Source organism: Salmo trutta, chromosome 37 (assembly GCF_901001165.1).
Source record: "Salmo trutta chromosome 37, fSalTru1.1, whole genome shotgun sequence".
Taxonomy (NCBI): Eukaryota; Metazoa; Chordata; class Actinopteri; order Salmoniformes; family Salmonidae; genus Salmo; species Salmo trutta.
Window position 1 is genome coordinate 28304095 of NC_042993.1, and position 16755 is coordinate 28320849.

At 41.6% G+C, this 16755-nt stretch overlaps 1 protein-coding gene across 1 annotated transcript in view; it reads right to left on the minus strand.

Annotated features, from left to right (window-relative positions):
- grik3 (glutamate ionotropic receptor kainate type subunit 3) overlaps positions 1 to 16755 on the minus strand; it is a 125391-nt gene that overhangs the window by 45974 nt on the left and 62662 nt on the right. The window contains exons 2-8 of the mRNA XM_029737840.1: positions 11691 to 11864; positions 11009 to 11266; positions 10507 to 10688; positions 6804 to 6857; positions 3323 to 3493; positions 2189 to 2332; positions 1243 to 1350 (exon numbers count right to left, since the gene is read on the minus strand). Coding sequence (XP_029593700.1) covers positions 1243 to 1350; positions 2189 to 2332; positions 3323 to 3493; positions 6804 to 6857; positions 10507 to 10688; positions 11009 to 11266; positions 11691 to 11864 — 1091 coding nt within the window. The remainder of the gene's footprint in view (positions 1 to 1242; positions 1351 to 2188; positions 2333 to 3322; positions 3494 to 6803; positions 6858 to 10506; positions 10689 to 11008; positions 11267 to 11690; positions 11865 to 16755) is intronic.

The following is a 16755-nucleotide window of genomic DNA, read 5'->3' on the forward strand; positions in this document are numbered from 1 at the left end:
CTAATTGTGTCCAATTAACTCAATTCATTAAATGTGCATAGCCAATGAAGCAATTCAAAAGTTATTTACCGGTGCAACTACAGGGAGAAGAGAGCTTTCTGCCTTTTTTTCTTCCCTCTTTTATATTCATGTCAGTGAATTTTCCACTGACTGGAAACCTCTCCTAATTCCAGTATGAGCTCAAACTGGGGCTAATATTCAATTAGGGCAGATTAGGCCAAAAAGTCTCGAACAGTTAGCTAAAGCCGATTCCACAGATATATCCACTGAGTATTGTGGGATATGTAACATGCTTGAGACCAGGGATGGAGAAAAACACACAGCAGGCCTATACAGCTATCCACACATCATTTTTGTGTCTTTCATGCTGGTTTTAGCACACGAGTCAGTCTCAGAGATGTGCAAACACAGCAGTAGACCCAGCACAGCAGAAGAATGAGATACGGAAATAGTTTGGCGCATTGTGGTTGTTCCAGCCTGGAGCTGCAGTGATATTCTGAGCTGACATGTCCTAGCTATTATACAGGCTCATACAGGCTCTGCCATACGGGAGCGCTTGAGGAAGTCATAATGGCACTTATCTCGAGTTTATGTTTCCATAACGTATGACAAACCCATATCACCACAAAGCAGTTATAGTCCGCAGGGTGCTACTCTGCCTTTTAAAATAACACAGGAAGTTATTATTCTCCTTCTTCATTACCAACTTCTGACTTCCTTTGGTGGGTAAAACAGTAAGGTTTATACACCTCATTAGCAAACAGCATTTTGGGCAACAACTTGAATTACCATTAGAGACTTGCAATTAACACTTTGTCTTCCCTCATCCAATTTGCTTTATGATCCATTAACTTCTGCTTATGTTTGAACAGCCCATTGGCTTCCTTGTTAGGAGGTAAATTATACTGTCAAATGGAGACCGTTGTGCATTATTCGTTCCATATTAAAGAAGAAAACTGGAACGGATTTCAGATTTTCACTCTAGACGATTTAACAGGGGATATGCAAAACAAATGTTACGTCATACGCGAGAAAGAGAGTATAGTGTATTGTGGAGGGTTTAAATAAACCTGTGTATCTGTAAAATCCCCCTGTTGAAAATAAGCATGTATTTTACATTTCCATTCATGTGCTATGTCCTCAGACTGAGCGAAAACCTGAACTATTAGGTAACACTATACTTCTTTAAGGTGTGGTTAGTTTGATAGTTGAAGTCATTGTGGTCAGAATGAGGTGTGTTACCTTCTCCAGGCCCTCTTCCTTCAGGCTGATGATGTCCAGGTCAAAGTCTGTGCGGAGGCCACTGGTCCTGTTGAACGACAGCCTCCCAGTCAGGCCTTCCCAGTGAGACTGCAGAGAAACACACACGACCACACATTAACACTCATTCATTAAAGCATGTGAATACGCACACATGTAAAAACAAACACCATGGCGGAAAGGCACACATACAAACACACACACACACACACACACAAAATCACAAACACACACTCGGCTGAATTTCCTTTTTAATGACATTTTACGTCCCAACGCCTCAGACACATTTTCCCCCAGACCACAGTGTTAATTAAAGACCATCTCCTTCGCTTGATTCCACACAAGGGAGAAAAAAACACATAACTGCTCATCATTATGATCGACTGATATGCCCCCCCCCCCCCGACCAGAGCCCTCCTCCTGTTTCTCCACGCTCACAGAGAGGTGTCTGTTACCCCTGGCAATGATGGAGCTACTGATGGAGCTATGGAGCAAACACATTCCGCTCACTTATACTCCGGGCTCTGGCCTTCTGAAGGTCGGTACACGTATTATGAACAGAGTGCACAGAAGGGCGCACCAGTTTCCCTTTTCAGTATAAATAGGACACAATGACTCACTGAGTTTCCCATCTGTAAATAGGTTATGAATACAGGGAATTTAGCTGGAGAGTTTACATTAACACAGCTTTGAGTAATTCATTACTTTGAGACACTATTCATGAATAAGAGATTTATCCAGATAACATTGCTTTTGTCTGTAAGATGTATGTCCCATCATTACACAATGTTTCTTTCCTCTCCAAATGTAAATGCATTTGTCAAATGGATTCAGAGACCAACAGTACAGCATCCACAATTTCCTAATATGGATTCCTCACACAAGCTCAAACATCAACATCAAATGAAAACAAAACGCTCAGCATCACCTCTTTGATGAAGTTCATAAAGCGTCCACCGAACCGCCATGGCTTGTGGCGGTGGCACTGCAGCGAGTTGACCGTCATCTGTGGTGCGTGCTGGTAGGAGACGGACACGATGTGGACCGCGTCGTACGTCAGAGCAGCATCTGTCTGGAATAAAGGGGGACATTATTTCAGCTGACGGCTGTGGACAAGGGGAGTCCACTCCCTTACCACCAGTAGCAGCAAAAGTGTTTGAGAAAAAGCTAACAAAGGGAAATCAAAGCGCTCAGATTTTTCTTATTTTCCAGATAGCATGCCCGAGAAAGTGAGCTCAATTCCTTTTGTAAATATGGATATGAAGCTTTCCAGGCAAGTAAGACGAAATTAAAGGCCGCCTACCTTGATGTTTGTATCACCTAGATTCTATCTCATACGGAGTTCCGGGAGCAATTAAAAGTGCGTACTACACGGAGCGAGCGCGCTCCTTTCCATAAAACCCCTCTTTCTCCATACAGAAATAATGAGACCTGTGAGAGTGCCGTGTGGGTGTATCAGAACCCCAGTCAAATTTCAGGAATAGATAAACAAACGAGGAATTGCAACAATATAATATTCATGTTGAATATACCACGCGCATGTATAACTCTTTATCTCCCATTAGCGACGCCCGCTTATTAAGTTAGAGCGTAAAAGGAGGCTTTATTGGAATATCAGGGATGGGATTTGTGATTATTGGATTTAGACCATTGTGATGGGATTTGAGAATGATTATGAACTCCCCTGAATACATTGAATGAAGCAGTTCAGAATTTAGTAGACTGTGACCCTCCTGCTTCCAAGCGCTTCTTATCTGACGTTATGATGATAATAGGACCCAATAGTATCACCACTGTCATTATTATTAGCATCATTGGTGGTACGTAGCAGTAGTAGTAATAGTAGTAATACTGTTACTAATAGTGGTAATATAGTGGTAATACAACAGATGGGACTATAATGTTCTATGCATGTTCTTACGAAATGTTGTTATTGACATAACATTTTGAGAGCAGGGCTGGTGAAGGACACCCAGTATATAGATATCAATATGATGTCTTTCATGCTGATTTTAGCATATTATCAGCCTCAGAGTTCCACAACAGAAGACCAAAAGCATACCGTCATGATCCCCTCCAGGAGACCCGAGTCGGGCTTGGGAGGTATCTGCCTCTCTTGGGACCACTTCTCAACGATGGACGCCACCTGAGGGTTGTCCACGTTGAGGATGCGGAAGCCGGTCATGTTGACGCCGCAGAAACGGTAGGGCTCTAGGTCGATAGCCATGAGGTCCTTCAGAAAGAGAGGGATGAAACAAAGAGTAGATGATCTTGTTCAGCTTTAGACGGCTGGGATTGGGGCCTCATTGTTACTGCTAGAGAAGCCTTTAGAGAAGCCTCTTTGTGCTCCCATAAAAAGAGGGGATAGAGAGGGTGGTAAATGGGAGATATATTGAAGTGAAATAAAGGACTGAGCTTTGAGCCGTCAGGAGGATAAGGGTCTGGTGTTTCGAGTGTAGTGTGTGCCTCAGTCAATGAAACCAAACACAAGACTTTGGTGTCAGTCTCTCTCAGTGTGGTTAAAACCATTCACTAAGTCTCATTCACAGAGACATTTTGGTATGGTAGGTAGGTTCACTTAAACTACTAGATGGAAACCATGTTGAAAGGTTGACCTTAACATGGCATTACAAATTGACTTCCTCCAATGTAATTCAACCTGAACCTTCATGACTATACACAACCCCAACTGCAAGTATAAACGAAACCCTTTAATGCGAATTACCATGATACAGAGGGACCAGGTAAAACTGTGCTTTGATTCTTTTATTATGTCTCTAAGGTTTGTGTTAGCTGGTTGTTGTGCAGAAGTAAAACCTGAAGGCATGACCTTTTACTTTGTGCTCTGCCGCTGTGGCTTATCCTAAATATTCCCTGAGTAAATGAGGCAGACGACGTTCATCGCCTGAAAGGGGAACCACTTCATCTGCTGGATCCAATTAATAATGCAGCCGCTACAGTCTCTCCGCAACCCATATGCAAACACAGATTTCTCTTTTTCTAGGGCAGCCATCCCGGCTCAAGTGTGAAGTCACATGTCGACACATATCGTGTTGGAATGTGCCACGGGGCCTCGGAAAAGACATTTGGAGGAACATAATAGATATTTCATTAGCACCCTGTGGGGTTAGTGCTGGGGGAACGGGAGCGTGTAAGACACACGCTGAAGACCGCTTGCCTCCAGATACAGAAAATGTTTCTTTTTTTCTCTCCACAAGCAGTAGGGTTCATATGGCACTAAATGTTTTACCGTGGAGGATCAGAAAAAATCCCTGTTGTACTAAATGCCATTTGTGGGAAACCATTTTCTTCAGGTTATGTGCACCAGGTTTACTACGAAACGAATCTGTTCTGACAAGACGTTGTGATGTTGTAAATTATCGTAGAACTCAAGCACACATTCAAACAGCCATTAGAAGATTGTGAGTTGTTGAGGGCAATGTCAACCATTGCGAAGTATAAAATACCCTATAAAATACCAGCAGGTAATGGATTCGAACTAAACGTGCAACATTTATGAGAGTTGCATTAAACTTTGAATTCACTTACTTGACTGGGAAAACTCTGAAATTCTGAAAACTCTGCAGTTGTCAATCAACATTAGACTATATACAGTAGCACACATACAGTGGTACTTTCAGAACGCTCCATATCACTGACAATACACTAATACAGGAAGTAAAGGAAGGTTCTCAGCACAGATTCTTGGAGATAACCCTGTAGGGTGTAAAGGGCTGAAGCCATGACAGCCTCATTTCAGAGGACAAGGCTCCTGCTATATTACCCTACTACCATTCTGGTATTACCTGTTCACGCTCTAATAATTTGGTGTCCCCAGGATGATAAACATGAACATTATCAAGAGGAATATTGTTGCCCCTATATGTATTCATCATTTCAGGTAGAATCTTTGAAATGGCATGACTGCTTTTTTATTTAAGAAGTCATTTAAGAACAAATTGTTATTTACAATGACGACAGTGGGTTAACTGCCTTGTTCAGGGGCAGAACAACAGATTTTTACATTGTCAGCTCAGGGATTCGATCCAGCAAGCTTTTGGTTACTGGCCCAATGCTCTAATCACTAGGGTACCTGCCGCCCCGAAATCTAGCGGTCCCATATCATTCCATTAAGAAATCCTATGTTTTGAGAAATGTTATGTACAGTAGCTGCAGTGCAGCACTCAAGTCAGGCAACTGTTATTTAAAATAGATACTAAGCTAAAATGCGTATCTGTATATTTTATATCATATTTGAAGTACTCGACCGTCAATAACTCAACCAGTTTCTCTCACACTTGGTTGAGACCTACACAGTGTGACAGAGACAGCTTTGGGTACTATTAAAACGTTTGTTGGGATAGGCCTACACAAATGATGACGCATGGCAGAACGATGCCGTTGCCATGCTGCCGAGCATGAAAGATGACACGCATCACACCCAGCCCTGTATGTCATATTGTCTTATCAAAACAGACTGGCCAAGTCCATCATGCTAGGGCCTGTCTAGCCCCCATCCTCCTGATCCCCAGTGTGAGCGCGTGTTTGCGAGCGTGTGAGTGTGTGTGTGAGAGAGAGACAGATAGCAAGAGAGAGAAAGAAAGAGAGTTCTGTCCAATAGGAACACATACAGCACCATCACCATGGGGACCACTGTATTAATCCTGCCCTGTCCTTTTGTCACCAGACAGAAAGATTCAATCTGTGCTGCCCAGCCTTGTACTCTGCTGGGAGCAGTGAACAGACTGGGCACAGGACCCAATAACACACCCGAGGGAGGTCGTCGTCTCCTATTAATGTGTTTCTGTACTGTGAGTTAGTGTTTCTGACGTCCTCCAAATTCAATATGGCAGTAGAGGATATTCAAGGTGGAACTAGGAATAGTTTGTTGATGAAAGGACACAGGATGTGCATATACAGTATAACCCTTGAACAAAATGTCCTGAGCCAAAGTCTTACTCGAATTGTGGTGTGACTCAAATAAAAAAATGTTTTTTAAATGTAAACACCTGTGCTTATTCTGAACAAAATGACATCTAGCTAAAAGGGGCCATTAGACTACAGCACTCAAAAGGGTAGAAAGGACAAGGCTGCACTAACTGAAAAATGCTTGTACATGTTCTACAATCAAAACACTAACGATATGTCTCACAATGGGGGATGATGTCCAAAATAATCTGACATAATACACAATGGGCCTAATCAGTAATCTACCTTCCCTCAAGATTCATTGTAGGTTATCTGCATGAATATGTTTCCTCAATCAAACTCTCAAACGGCATTCTCCATCGTCTACTTCCAATCTGTTGCCTTTGTGCTACCTTTTCAAAGACTTCTGTTGACTTTAACAGTGATAGAAGTGTTTACAGGTGGCGGATTATTGAAGACTCCATTACGCTGCCAGTTAGTCAAACAAAATTGGTATTGTGTACCGGATCCAAACCCCCATCGGCAATTAAGCGGCATTCATCAAAACAATCTAATGGCGGGGAGATGGGGGGGAAAATTTGACTCGATTTGCATTAGCAAGCATTGTAAATTACCAGAGTGGTGAAGATGTAGTGGTAGTACTCTGTCATCATTCCCATTGTCTGGGCCTGTAGGGGAGAGAGAGGGAGAGATGAGGAGGAAAGGAAGAGAGAGGAATGGAGAGACAAGACAATGAAGAAGGTCACTGTGTCACGCTGGGGTAATTTGCAATCAATATCCACAGTCAAAACAAACATTGGCAAACAAACGGCGAACACCATCGAAGCTGTTCAGGAGCAATGGGAGAAAAGCCACAGGTCTTAATGAGTGTATTGACCATCGCTGTGTGTCGTCGTTGCCAAGTTCGTGATGCTGTTTTTGTTGCAATTATGGCGCCACATGTGACCCTTGGATAATAAAGTAAAAGCAAGTTGTGATTCTACGCTGCCTGAGGGCTTTTTTGACACCATGCATTTAAAGGGTTTGCAATTGTTCTGATCACGTGACTCCCTCCCTGGAGAAAGGGGGCCTTCAATCAAAGAAGTGTGCAGTAATCTGTTCCTCCTATTGCACCATCCCCCCATCACGACCACCACTTGTTTCACTCAATCTACATTCAAATCCTCTACGTTCCCATGGCGGCAGTATTTCCTGTTTAATTGTACCATCTGTTGTGAAGAATACCCAAGGTTATGCAAATTAGTCGCTGTGTTTTTTGGAAGTGGAAGTCTCTTCTCCATTTACCGCACCTACCGACTACAAAGAAAATTAATGACACTATCAATACTATATGTCAGAAGGGAAAAATTATTTCCAACGCATGACAATTTTTTGATATAGTATCTCTGCTATTGTTGGATGAATACCTGCCTATGGAAAGTATAGCACCCACATTTAATTTTCATTAAATGGCTGGGAGTAGAGCGTATGATTTTTTATATATAACCTGCAATTTCAAAGTCACATTAAGATCTGTGTGTTTTGGGTCCCTCACCTGACTCTACTACATCCTCATCAACCTCATTTCATTGGCCTCCATCTGTCTCTCTCTCCCCCGGTGGCCGAGCCACTTAAAGAAACGTGACAAAAAGTACTACCAGGATGGAACCGTCGCTAAAGGGGTCAGTTCTTTTTAAGAGACACCTGGGATATAGCTCTGGGACAGGTCCAGACAGAAGGTCTGGTCCTGCCATGTTTTCCATTTATTTTCTCTACACCTGGAGGGGGGGATATGAACTGACGAGGGGAGGTTGTTTTTAGGTGAGAACGCCAGACAGGCTACAGAGTGCAGACAGACAGGTAGAGAGCAGGACATTGTGGGGAGGCCAGGGACTATCAGCAAACTCCATATCAAAGTTCAAACGTAGGGTACTGCAGAAGGCTTGGAATAGTGTTATACATGTCTATTTGTAAAGAGGGCTTTATAAATACAAGATACATTTTTGACGCAACCTCCATTATCCTACCAAGAGTTGCTGAATATCTCTTCGTCCTCAGAAGAGTCATATCTAACAGAAGGGGAATGACGCATAAGGCCAGCAATCTTTTGAATATATTATTTTGTTTCAACCATCAACACATTTTTACAACATCAAACATAAACTGAACTACTTATGTCAAAATGCATTTGGATTACGTTCTTCGAAAGCCATTCTTTGCCTCAAGAAGACATGTCTCCTTACCACATACTGTAAGCGATAAATCTGTGACGGTCTATATTTTGCAGTTTATTGGTCTGATATGCATCTGTAACCACTCTGCGCAAATTACAGTGGAAGATACATGAGCCAAGTTCAGTAATTTTCATCAGAAACCACAGTATGTGCTTCAATATCAATATTAAAATCAACAAAGTGTTCCTGGTGTGTGAGTTAGAACGTCAAATAACAGCATTTCATCTGTAGTGTAAAAGACAATAAATATCATGGCAACCAAAACAAGCACAGCAAAACACATCATATTTACTTTGAAAAACAGATTTACATAACTCAATTTTGACACTGTTGCAATACCGTTTTCCAAAAAAGCAGAACCATTTTTTCTAAGACAATATTACCGCTTAATAATAAGCCAAATTCCAGAATGCATGTCAACGCAGAATGTGAATTTGATATTGTCTATACAGTGAGGGAAAAAAGTATTTGATCCCCTGCTGATTTTGTACGTTTGCCCACTGACAAAGAAATGATCAGCCTGTCATTTTAATGGTAGGTTTATTTGAACAGTGAGAGACAGAATAACAACAAAAAAATCCAGAAAAACGCATGTCAAAAATGTTATAAATTGATTTGCATTTTAATGAGGGAAATAAGTATTTGACCCCCTCTCAATCAGAAAGATTTCTGGCTCCCAGGTGTCTTTCATACAGGTAACGAGCTGAGATTAGGAGCACACTCTTAAAGGGAGTGCTCCCAATCTCAGTTTGTTACCTGTATAAAAGACACCTGTCCACAGAAGCAATCAATCAATCAGATTCCAAACTCTCCACCATGGGCAAGACCAAAGAGCTCTCCAAGGATGTCAGGGACAAGATTGTAGACCTACACAAGGCTGGAATGGGCTACAAGACCATCGCCAAGCAGCTTGGTGAGAAGGTGACAACAGTTAGTGCGATTATTTACAAATGGAAGAAACACAAAAGAACTGTCAATCTCCCTCGGCCTGAGGCTCCATGCAAGATCTCACCTCGTGGAGTTGCAATGATCATGAGAACGGTGAGGAATCAGCCCAAAACTACACGGGAGGATCTTGTCAATGATCTCAAGGCAGCTGGGACCATAGTCACCAAGAAAACAATTGGTAACACACTACGCCGTGAAGGACTGAAATCTTGCAGCACCCGCAAGGTCCCCCTGCTCAAGAAAGCACATATACATGCCCGTCTGAATTTTGCCAATGAACATCTGAATGATTCAGAGGACAACTGGTGAAAGTGTTGTGGTCAGATGAGACCAAAATGGAGCTCTTTGGCATCAACTCAACTCGCTGTGTTTGGAGTAGGAGGAATGCTGCCTATGACCCCAAGAACACCATCCCCACCGTCAAACATGGAGGTGGAACCATTATTCTTTGGGGGTGTTTTTCTGCTAAGGGGACAGGACAACTTCACTGCATCAAAGGGACGATGGACGGGGCCATGTATGGGTGAGAACCTCCTTCCCTCAGCTAGGGCATTGAAAATGGGTCGTGGATGGGTATTCCAGCATGACAATGACCCAAAATACACGGCCAAGGCAACAAAGGAGTGGCTCAAGAAGAAGCACATTAAGGTCCTGGAGTAGCCTAGCCAGTCTCCAGACCTTAATCCCATAGAAAATCTGTGGAGGGAGCTGAAGGTTCGAGTTGCCAAATGTCAGCCTCGAAACCTTAATGACTTGGAGAAGATCTGCAAAGAGGAGTGGGACAAAATCCCTCCTGAGATGTGTGTAAACCTGGTGGCCAACTACAAGAAACGTCTGACCTCTGTGATTGCCAACAAGGGTTTTGCCACCAAGTACTAAGTAATGTTTTGCAGAGGGGTCAAATACTTATTTCCCTCATTAAAATGCAAATTAATTGATAACATTTTTGACATGCATTTTTCTGGATTTTTTTGTTGTTATTCTGTCTCTCACTGTTCAAATAAACCTACCATTAAAATTATACACTGATAATTTCTTTGTGGGCAAACGTACAAAATCAGCAGGGGATCAAATACTTTTTTCCCTCACTGTAGCTTTGATCAGTTAAATTATGTCAGCTCTGAACAGTGCCAGGCAGTGCCAGTGAGGCTCTCACCTGTTTAAGGATCTGTGCAGCCATTTCGTGGCTGCAGTCGAAAATAATGCGAAACTCCCGTCCTCTCTTCATCTCCTTGAGGAGAGGCCTGGTGTCCTCACCATCAAGAGGGAGCTGGCGAATTTTTAGCCTGATGTTATACCTGGAGGGGGCCATTATCAGTTCCTGTAGTCTAATAAGACCTTTAGGAAACAAACATCAGAAAGCTAACAGCCACGCACAATATCACTCAACTGTCAACACACACATATCAAGAACATTTAACAAAATTAATATTTTGCTTCTTGTAAAGTGTAATTTAGTTGTTTGGTGGTTGATCTTACACATATCACATTTATCAGACAAAAGTATCACAATTCAAAAGTATATACTGTAGAGTATTACAAATCCTAAGTTTCCGGAAAGCTTTGTATCGCGACGATTGGATTTAAGCTGATCTTAGTACTACGAAGCTTTCGAGAAACTCACCCCACCCATTGGTAAGAAAACGTCATACTCCCACCTGTACTGTCATCGTATACAACTGTCGCTGTTTTCCACTTCAGGAACTGCACCAAATCCAAGATGCCGTAGCTGAGAGAAGAGTAATCCGGGTACAGGTTGGCATAAAATGTGTCCCTGTTGTCCATAGGGTGATGTTTCCATCGCACCTGGATGTGTGGCACTTCCAACGCATTGCAGATGGACTGGACGGCATTTGAGGACGAGCTATGTGACGGCCCAAATATTGCCACTACACCTAAAGACAGTTGGTCACAGGCTAGAATGGCAAGAACAGAGAGAGAGTTAACTCTAGGAAAGACACCATATCATCTCATGATGTTCAACAAGTGAGCTGAATAATGTATTTGGTGAATTATTAAAAAAAATCTATATGGATAATGGTTTTGTTACTACAAAGCAAAATTGTTGTAGACTTATATGTCTCCTAGAATAAATCCTGGTTTCAGAGTGCAGTTAATGAACTAACATCAAATAAAATACCACTATTAAAAATCTATAACAGCCAGGTATATAATAATGCACTATGAGTTTGACAATGAAACCCCTTGCCAGAAAGACTTGCAATAAACCTTTAGGTTGGTTTGTTATGGTCTGCTGTCATCCAATCGCCTTGCTTCCATCCATTCCACAGCGTGGCCATTGGCCACAATCCATGGGCAAACAAAGTGCACGTCACTCACCTTTTCTTGACGCTTCAAAACTGTCGTAGATATTAATCCTCTGTATGTCGTACGTTAACGTCGTGTTGGGCAATAAAGTCCTGTTTCTGTTGATGTTGTTCACTGCAAATTTAAAGGCAAGCTCCTCTGGGCTGACGAGCGGCACCGGTCCCTCTGTTTGTTCGAAAATCCCCCCTGAGAAAAAGGAGACAGTCACATTAGCTCAAGGCCAACTGGTCTGGAACACAGTTGTCTGAAACTACTGCCAAAATTCTTAAGGGGTTTTGCACTAAACACTGGCAGTGGACTAGATTGTGTACATTAGAGCCGGCATTAGATTTGCTCTGTAAACAGACAGAAAGCCACACTCCATTTCGGGGAATGCTGTGAATACCAACAGCAGCTTTGATATCTGCTGCAGTAATGGAAGAGAGTGAGGAGAGCGAAAATGGCTCCAACAGAACAGGAGCTCAGCTTCTTCTCTACTCCATTGTCCTTTTAGTTCACTTTAAAACACAGGTGGATAAGATAACTTGGAGTAGGTACTAGACTACTCAGGTATAATAGAAAATATTGAATTAAATCACTATTACTATCACTAAATTTAGCATGTTGAATTTAGGGCCCTTGGTATTGCCGTATTGTATCAGTTAGATATGAGGAGCATAAGTTTCCATGTAAAAAAAGAATAAAATTAAATATGATCAACTTTTTCTTCTTTTTATTTAAAAACACCAATTAGAGTATATCTCGAAACTTAAACAACATGAGTGTGCATGTACAGTTGAAGTTGAAAGTTTACATACACCTCAGCCAAATACATTTAAACTCAGTTTTTCACAATTTCTGACATTTAATCCTAGTAAAAATTCCCTGTCTTAGGTCAGTTAGGATCACCACTTTATTTTAAGAATGTGAAATGTCAGAATAATAGTAGAGAATGATTTATTTCAGCTTTTATTTCTTTCATCACATTCCCAGTAGGTTGGAAGTTTACATACACTCAATTAGTATTTGGTAGCATTGCCTTTAAATTGTTTAACTTGGGCCAAATGTTTCGGGTAGCCTTCCACAAGCTTCCCACAATAAGTGAATTTTGGCCCATTCCTCCTGACAGAGCTGGTGTAATTGAGTCAGGTTTGTAGGTCTCTTTGCTCACACACGCTTTGTCACACACATTTTCTATAGGATTGAGGTCAGGGCTTTGTGATGGTCACTCCAATACCTTGACTTTGTTGTCCTTAAGCCATTTTGCCACAACTTTGGAAGTATGCTTGGGGTCATTGTCCATTTGGAAGAGCCATTTGCGACCAAGCTTTAACATCCTGACTGATGTCTTGAGATATTGCTTCAATATATCCACATAATTTTCCATCCACATGATGCCATCTATTTGTGAAGTGCACCAGTCCCTCCTGCAGCAAAGCACCCCCACAACATGATGCTGCCACCTCCGTGCTTCACGGTTGGATTGGTGTTCTTCGGCTTGCAAGCCTCCCCCTTTTTCCTCCAAACATAACGATGCTCATTATCGCCAAACAGTTCTATTTGTGTTTCATCAGACCAGATCATTTCTCCAAAAAGTACAATCTATGTCCCCATGTGCAGTTGCAAACCATAGTCTGTATGGCGGTTTTGGAGCAATGGCTTCTTCCTTGCTGAGCGGCCTTTCAAGTTATGTCGATATAGGAGTCGATTTACTGTGGATAATGATACTTTTGTACCCGTTTCCTCCAGCATCTTCACAAGGTCCTTTGCTGTTGCTCTGGGATTTATTTGCACTTTTCACACCAAAGTACGTTCATCTCTAGGAGACAGAACGCGTCTCCTTCCTGAGCGGTATGATGGCTGTGTGGTCCCATGGTGTTTATACTTGCATACTATTGTTTGTACAGATGAACATGGTACCTTCAGGCATTTGAAAATTGCTCCCAAGGATGAACCTGACTTGGGGCAGTCGACAATTTTTTTCTGAGGTCTTGGCTGATTTCTTTTGATTTTGCCATGATGTCAAGCAAAGAGGCACTGAGTTTGAAGGTAGGCCATGAAATACATCCACAGGTACACCTCCAATTGACTCAAATTATGTCAATTAGCCTAACAGAAGCTTCTAAAGCCATGACCACATTTTCTGGAATTTTCCAAGCTGTTTAAAGGCACAGTCAACTTAGTATATGTAAACTTCTGACCCACTGGAATTGTGATACATTGAATTATAAGTGAAATAATCTGACTTTAAACAATTGTTGGAAAAATTACTTGTGTCATGCACAAAGTAGATGCCCTAACCGACTTGCCAAAACTATAGTTTGTTAACAGGAAATGTGTGGAGTGGTTGAAAAACGAGTTTTAATTACTCCAACCTAAGTGTATGTAAACTTCTGACTTCAACTGTATCAAAATAAGGCAGAAAAAAAACTGACCAAAAACTTGGCTCTGATCGATACACCTTCCCATCAATATTTCAGTGTTTTGTCTGGAGACAGAATCAGCACCTTTGGTCTACTGATACCTTCCAACAAGCCACTGCAAGTGGTCAACGGAATCACAGACCTCTGCTGCTACAGTGCCTTCAGAAAGAATTCACACCCCTTGTTGTTTTCCACATGTTGTTGCGTTACAAAGTGGGATAAAAAATAAATATTATTGGAAAATAAACCCCTACTATATCATGATTAGATAAGTATTAAACACCCTCTGTGAATACATGTTCGAATCACCTCAAATCAAATCTTATTGGTCACATACACATGGTTAGCAGATGTTAATGCAAGTGTAGCAAAATGCTTGTGCTTCTAGTTCCAACCATGCAGTAATATCTAACAAGTAATCTAACCTAACAATTTCACAACTATCTTATACACACACAAGTGAAAAGGAATGAATAAGAATATGTACATAAAAATATATGAATGAGCGATGGCCGAACGGCATAGGCAAGATGCAGTAGAGTACAGTATATACATATGAGATGAGTAATGTAGGGTATGTAAACATTATATAAAGTGGCCTTGTTTAAAGTGGCTAGTGATACATTTATTACATCAATTTGTCAATATTAAAGTGGCTAGAGATGAGTCAGTATGTTGGCAGCAGCCACTCAATGTTAGTGATGGCTGTTTAAAAGTCTGATGGCCTTGAGATAAGAAGCTGTTTTTCAATCTCTCTGCTGCGCCTCTTCACCATGCTGTCTGTGTGGGTGGACCATTTCAGTTTGTCCGTGATGTGTACGCCAAGGAACTTAAAACTTTCCACCTTCTCCACTACTGTCCTGTCGATGTAGATAAGGGCTGCTCCCTCTGCTGTCTCCTTTTTTTTGTTGATATTGAGTGTGAGGTTATTTTCCTGACACCAGACTCCGAGTGCCCTCATCTCCTCCCTGTAGGCCGTCTCGTCGTTGTTGGTAATCAAGCCTACCACTCTTGTGTCGTCTGCAAACTTGATGATTGAGTTGGAGGCGTGCATGGCCACGCAGTCATGGGTGAACAGGGAGTACAGGAGAGGGCTGAGAACGCACCCTTGTGGGGCCCAAGTGTTGAGGATCAGTGGGGTGGAGATGTTGTTACCTACCCTCACCACCTGGGGGCGGCCCGTCAGGAAGTCCAGGACCCTTTGGCAGTGATTACAGCTGTGAGTCTTTCTGGGTAAGTCTCTAAGAGCTTTGCACACCTGTATTGTACAATATTTGCCCATTATTCTTAAAAAGATTACTCAAGCTCTGTTGAGTTAGTTGTTGCTCATAGCTAGAAAGCCATTTTCAAGTCTTGCAATACATTTTCAAAACTGTAACTAGGCCACTCAGGAATGTTCTTGGTAAGCAACTCCAGTGTATATTTGGCCTTGTTTTTTATGCAATTGTCCTGCTGAAAAGTAGGAATTTGTCTCCCATTGTCTGTTGGAAAGCAGACATAACCAAGTTGCTCTAGAATATTTTTATTATTAAAAAAAAACCTGGTCCTTGCTGATGATACCCATAACATGATGCAGCCACCACCATGCTTGAAAATATGAAGGGTGGTACTTGATGTGTTGTGTTGGATTTGCCCCAAACATAATGCTTTAAATTCAGAACAAAGTTAATTTCTATTACAAACAGGATGCATATTTTGGATTATTATTCTGTACAGGCTTGCTTCATTTCACTCTGTATTTATGTTAGTATTGTGGAGTATCTGCAATGTCATTTATCCATTCTCAGTAACCTCCTATCACAGCCAATCAACTCTGTAACTCTTTTAAAATCACCATTGGTGAAATCCCTGGGCGGTTTCCTTCCTCTCCGGCAACTGAGTTAGGAAGGGTGTCTGTATTTTTGTAGTGACAGTGTCTATTAATACACCGTCCAAAGTGTTATTAATAACTTTGTCATGCTCAAATGGATATTTAATGTATATTTTCCCCCATCTACTAATAGATGCCCTGGTCTTTGTGGTTGAATCTGTGCCTCTACAAGGGACTTGTATGTGTTAGGTACAGAGATGGGATAGTATTTTTAAAAATCATGTTAATCATTATTATTGCGCACAGAGTGAGTCCATGCAACGTATTATTAAGCACACTTTTACTCCTTATTTAGGTTTGTGTCACGTCCTGACCATGGTAAGCTGTTATTTTCTATGGTAGAGTAGGTCAGGGCGTGACAGGGGGGTTTATTCTATGTTTTCTATGTCTATGTTGTTAGGTTCTAGTTTTGGTATTTCTATGTTTTTTTGGGGGATGATCTCCAATTAGAGGCAGCTGGTCCTCGTTGTCTCTAATTGGAGATCATACTTAAGTAGGGGTTTTTTTCCACCTGGGTTTGTGGGATCTCGTTTTTGCATAGCTTAGTAGCCTGCATAACGTGACGTTCGTTTTTCCGTTGTTAGTTTGGTTTGTATAGTGTTCTGAGTTAAAATAAAGTATTCATCATGAGCACTCGGCACGCTGCACCTTGGTCTACTCCTTTTGACGATCGTTACAGTTTGCCATAACAAAAGGTTTGAATACTTATTGACTCAATACAATTCAGCTTTGAATTTGTATTTAAGTTGTATAATTTTGAAAAACATAATTCCACTTTGACATTATGGGGTATTGCGTGTAAACC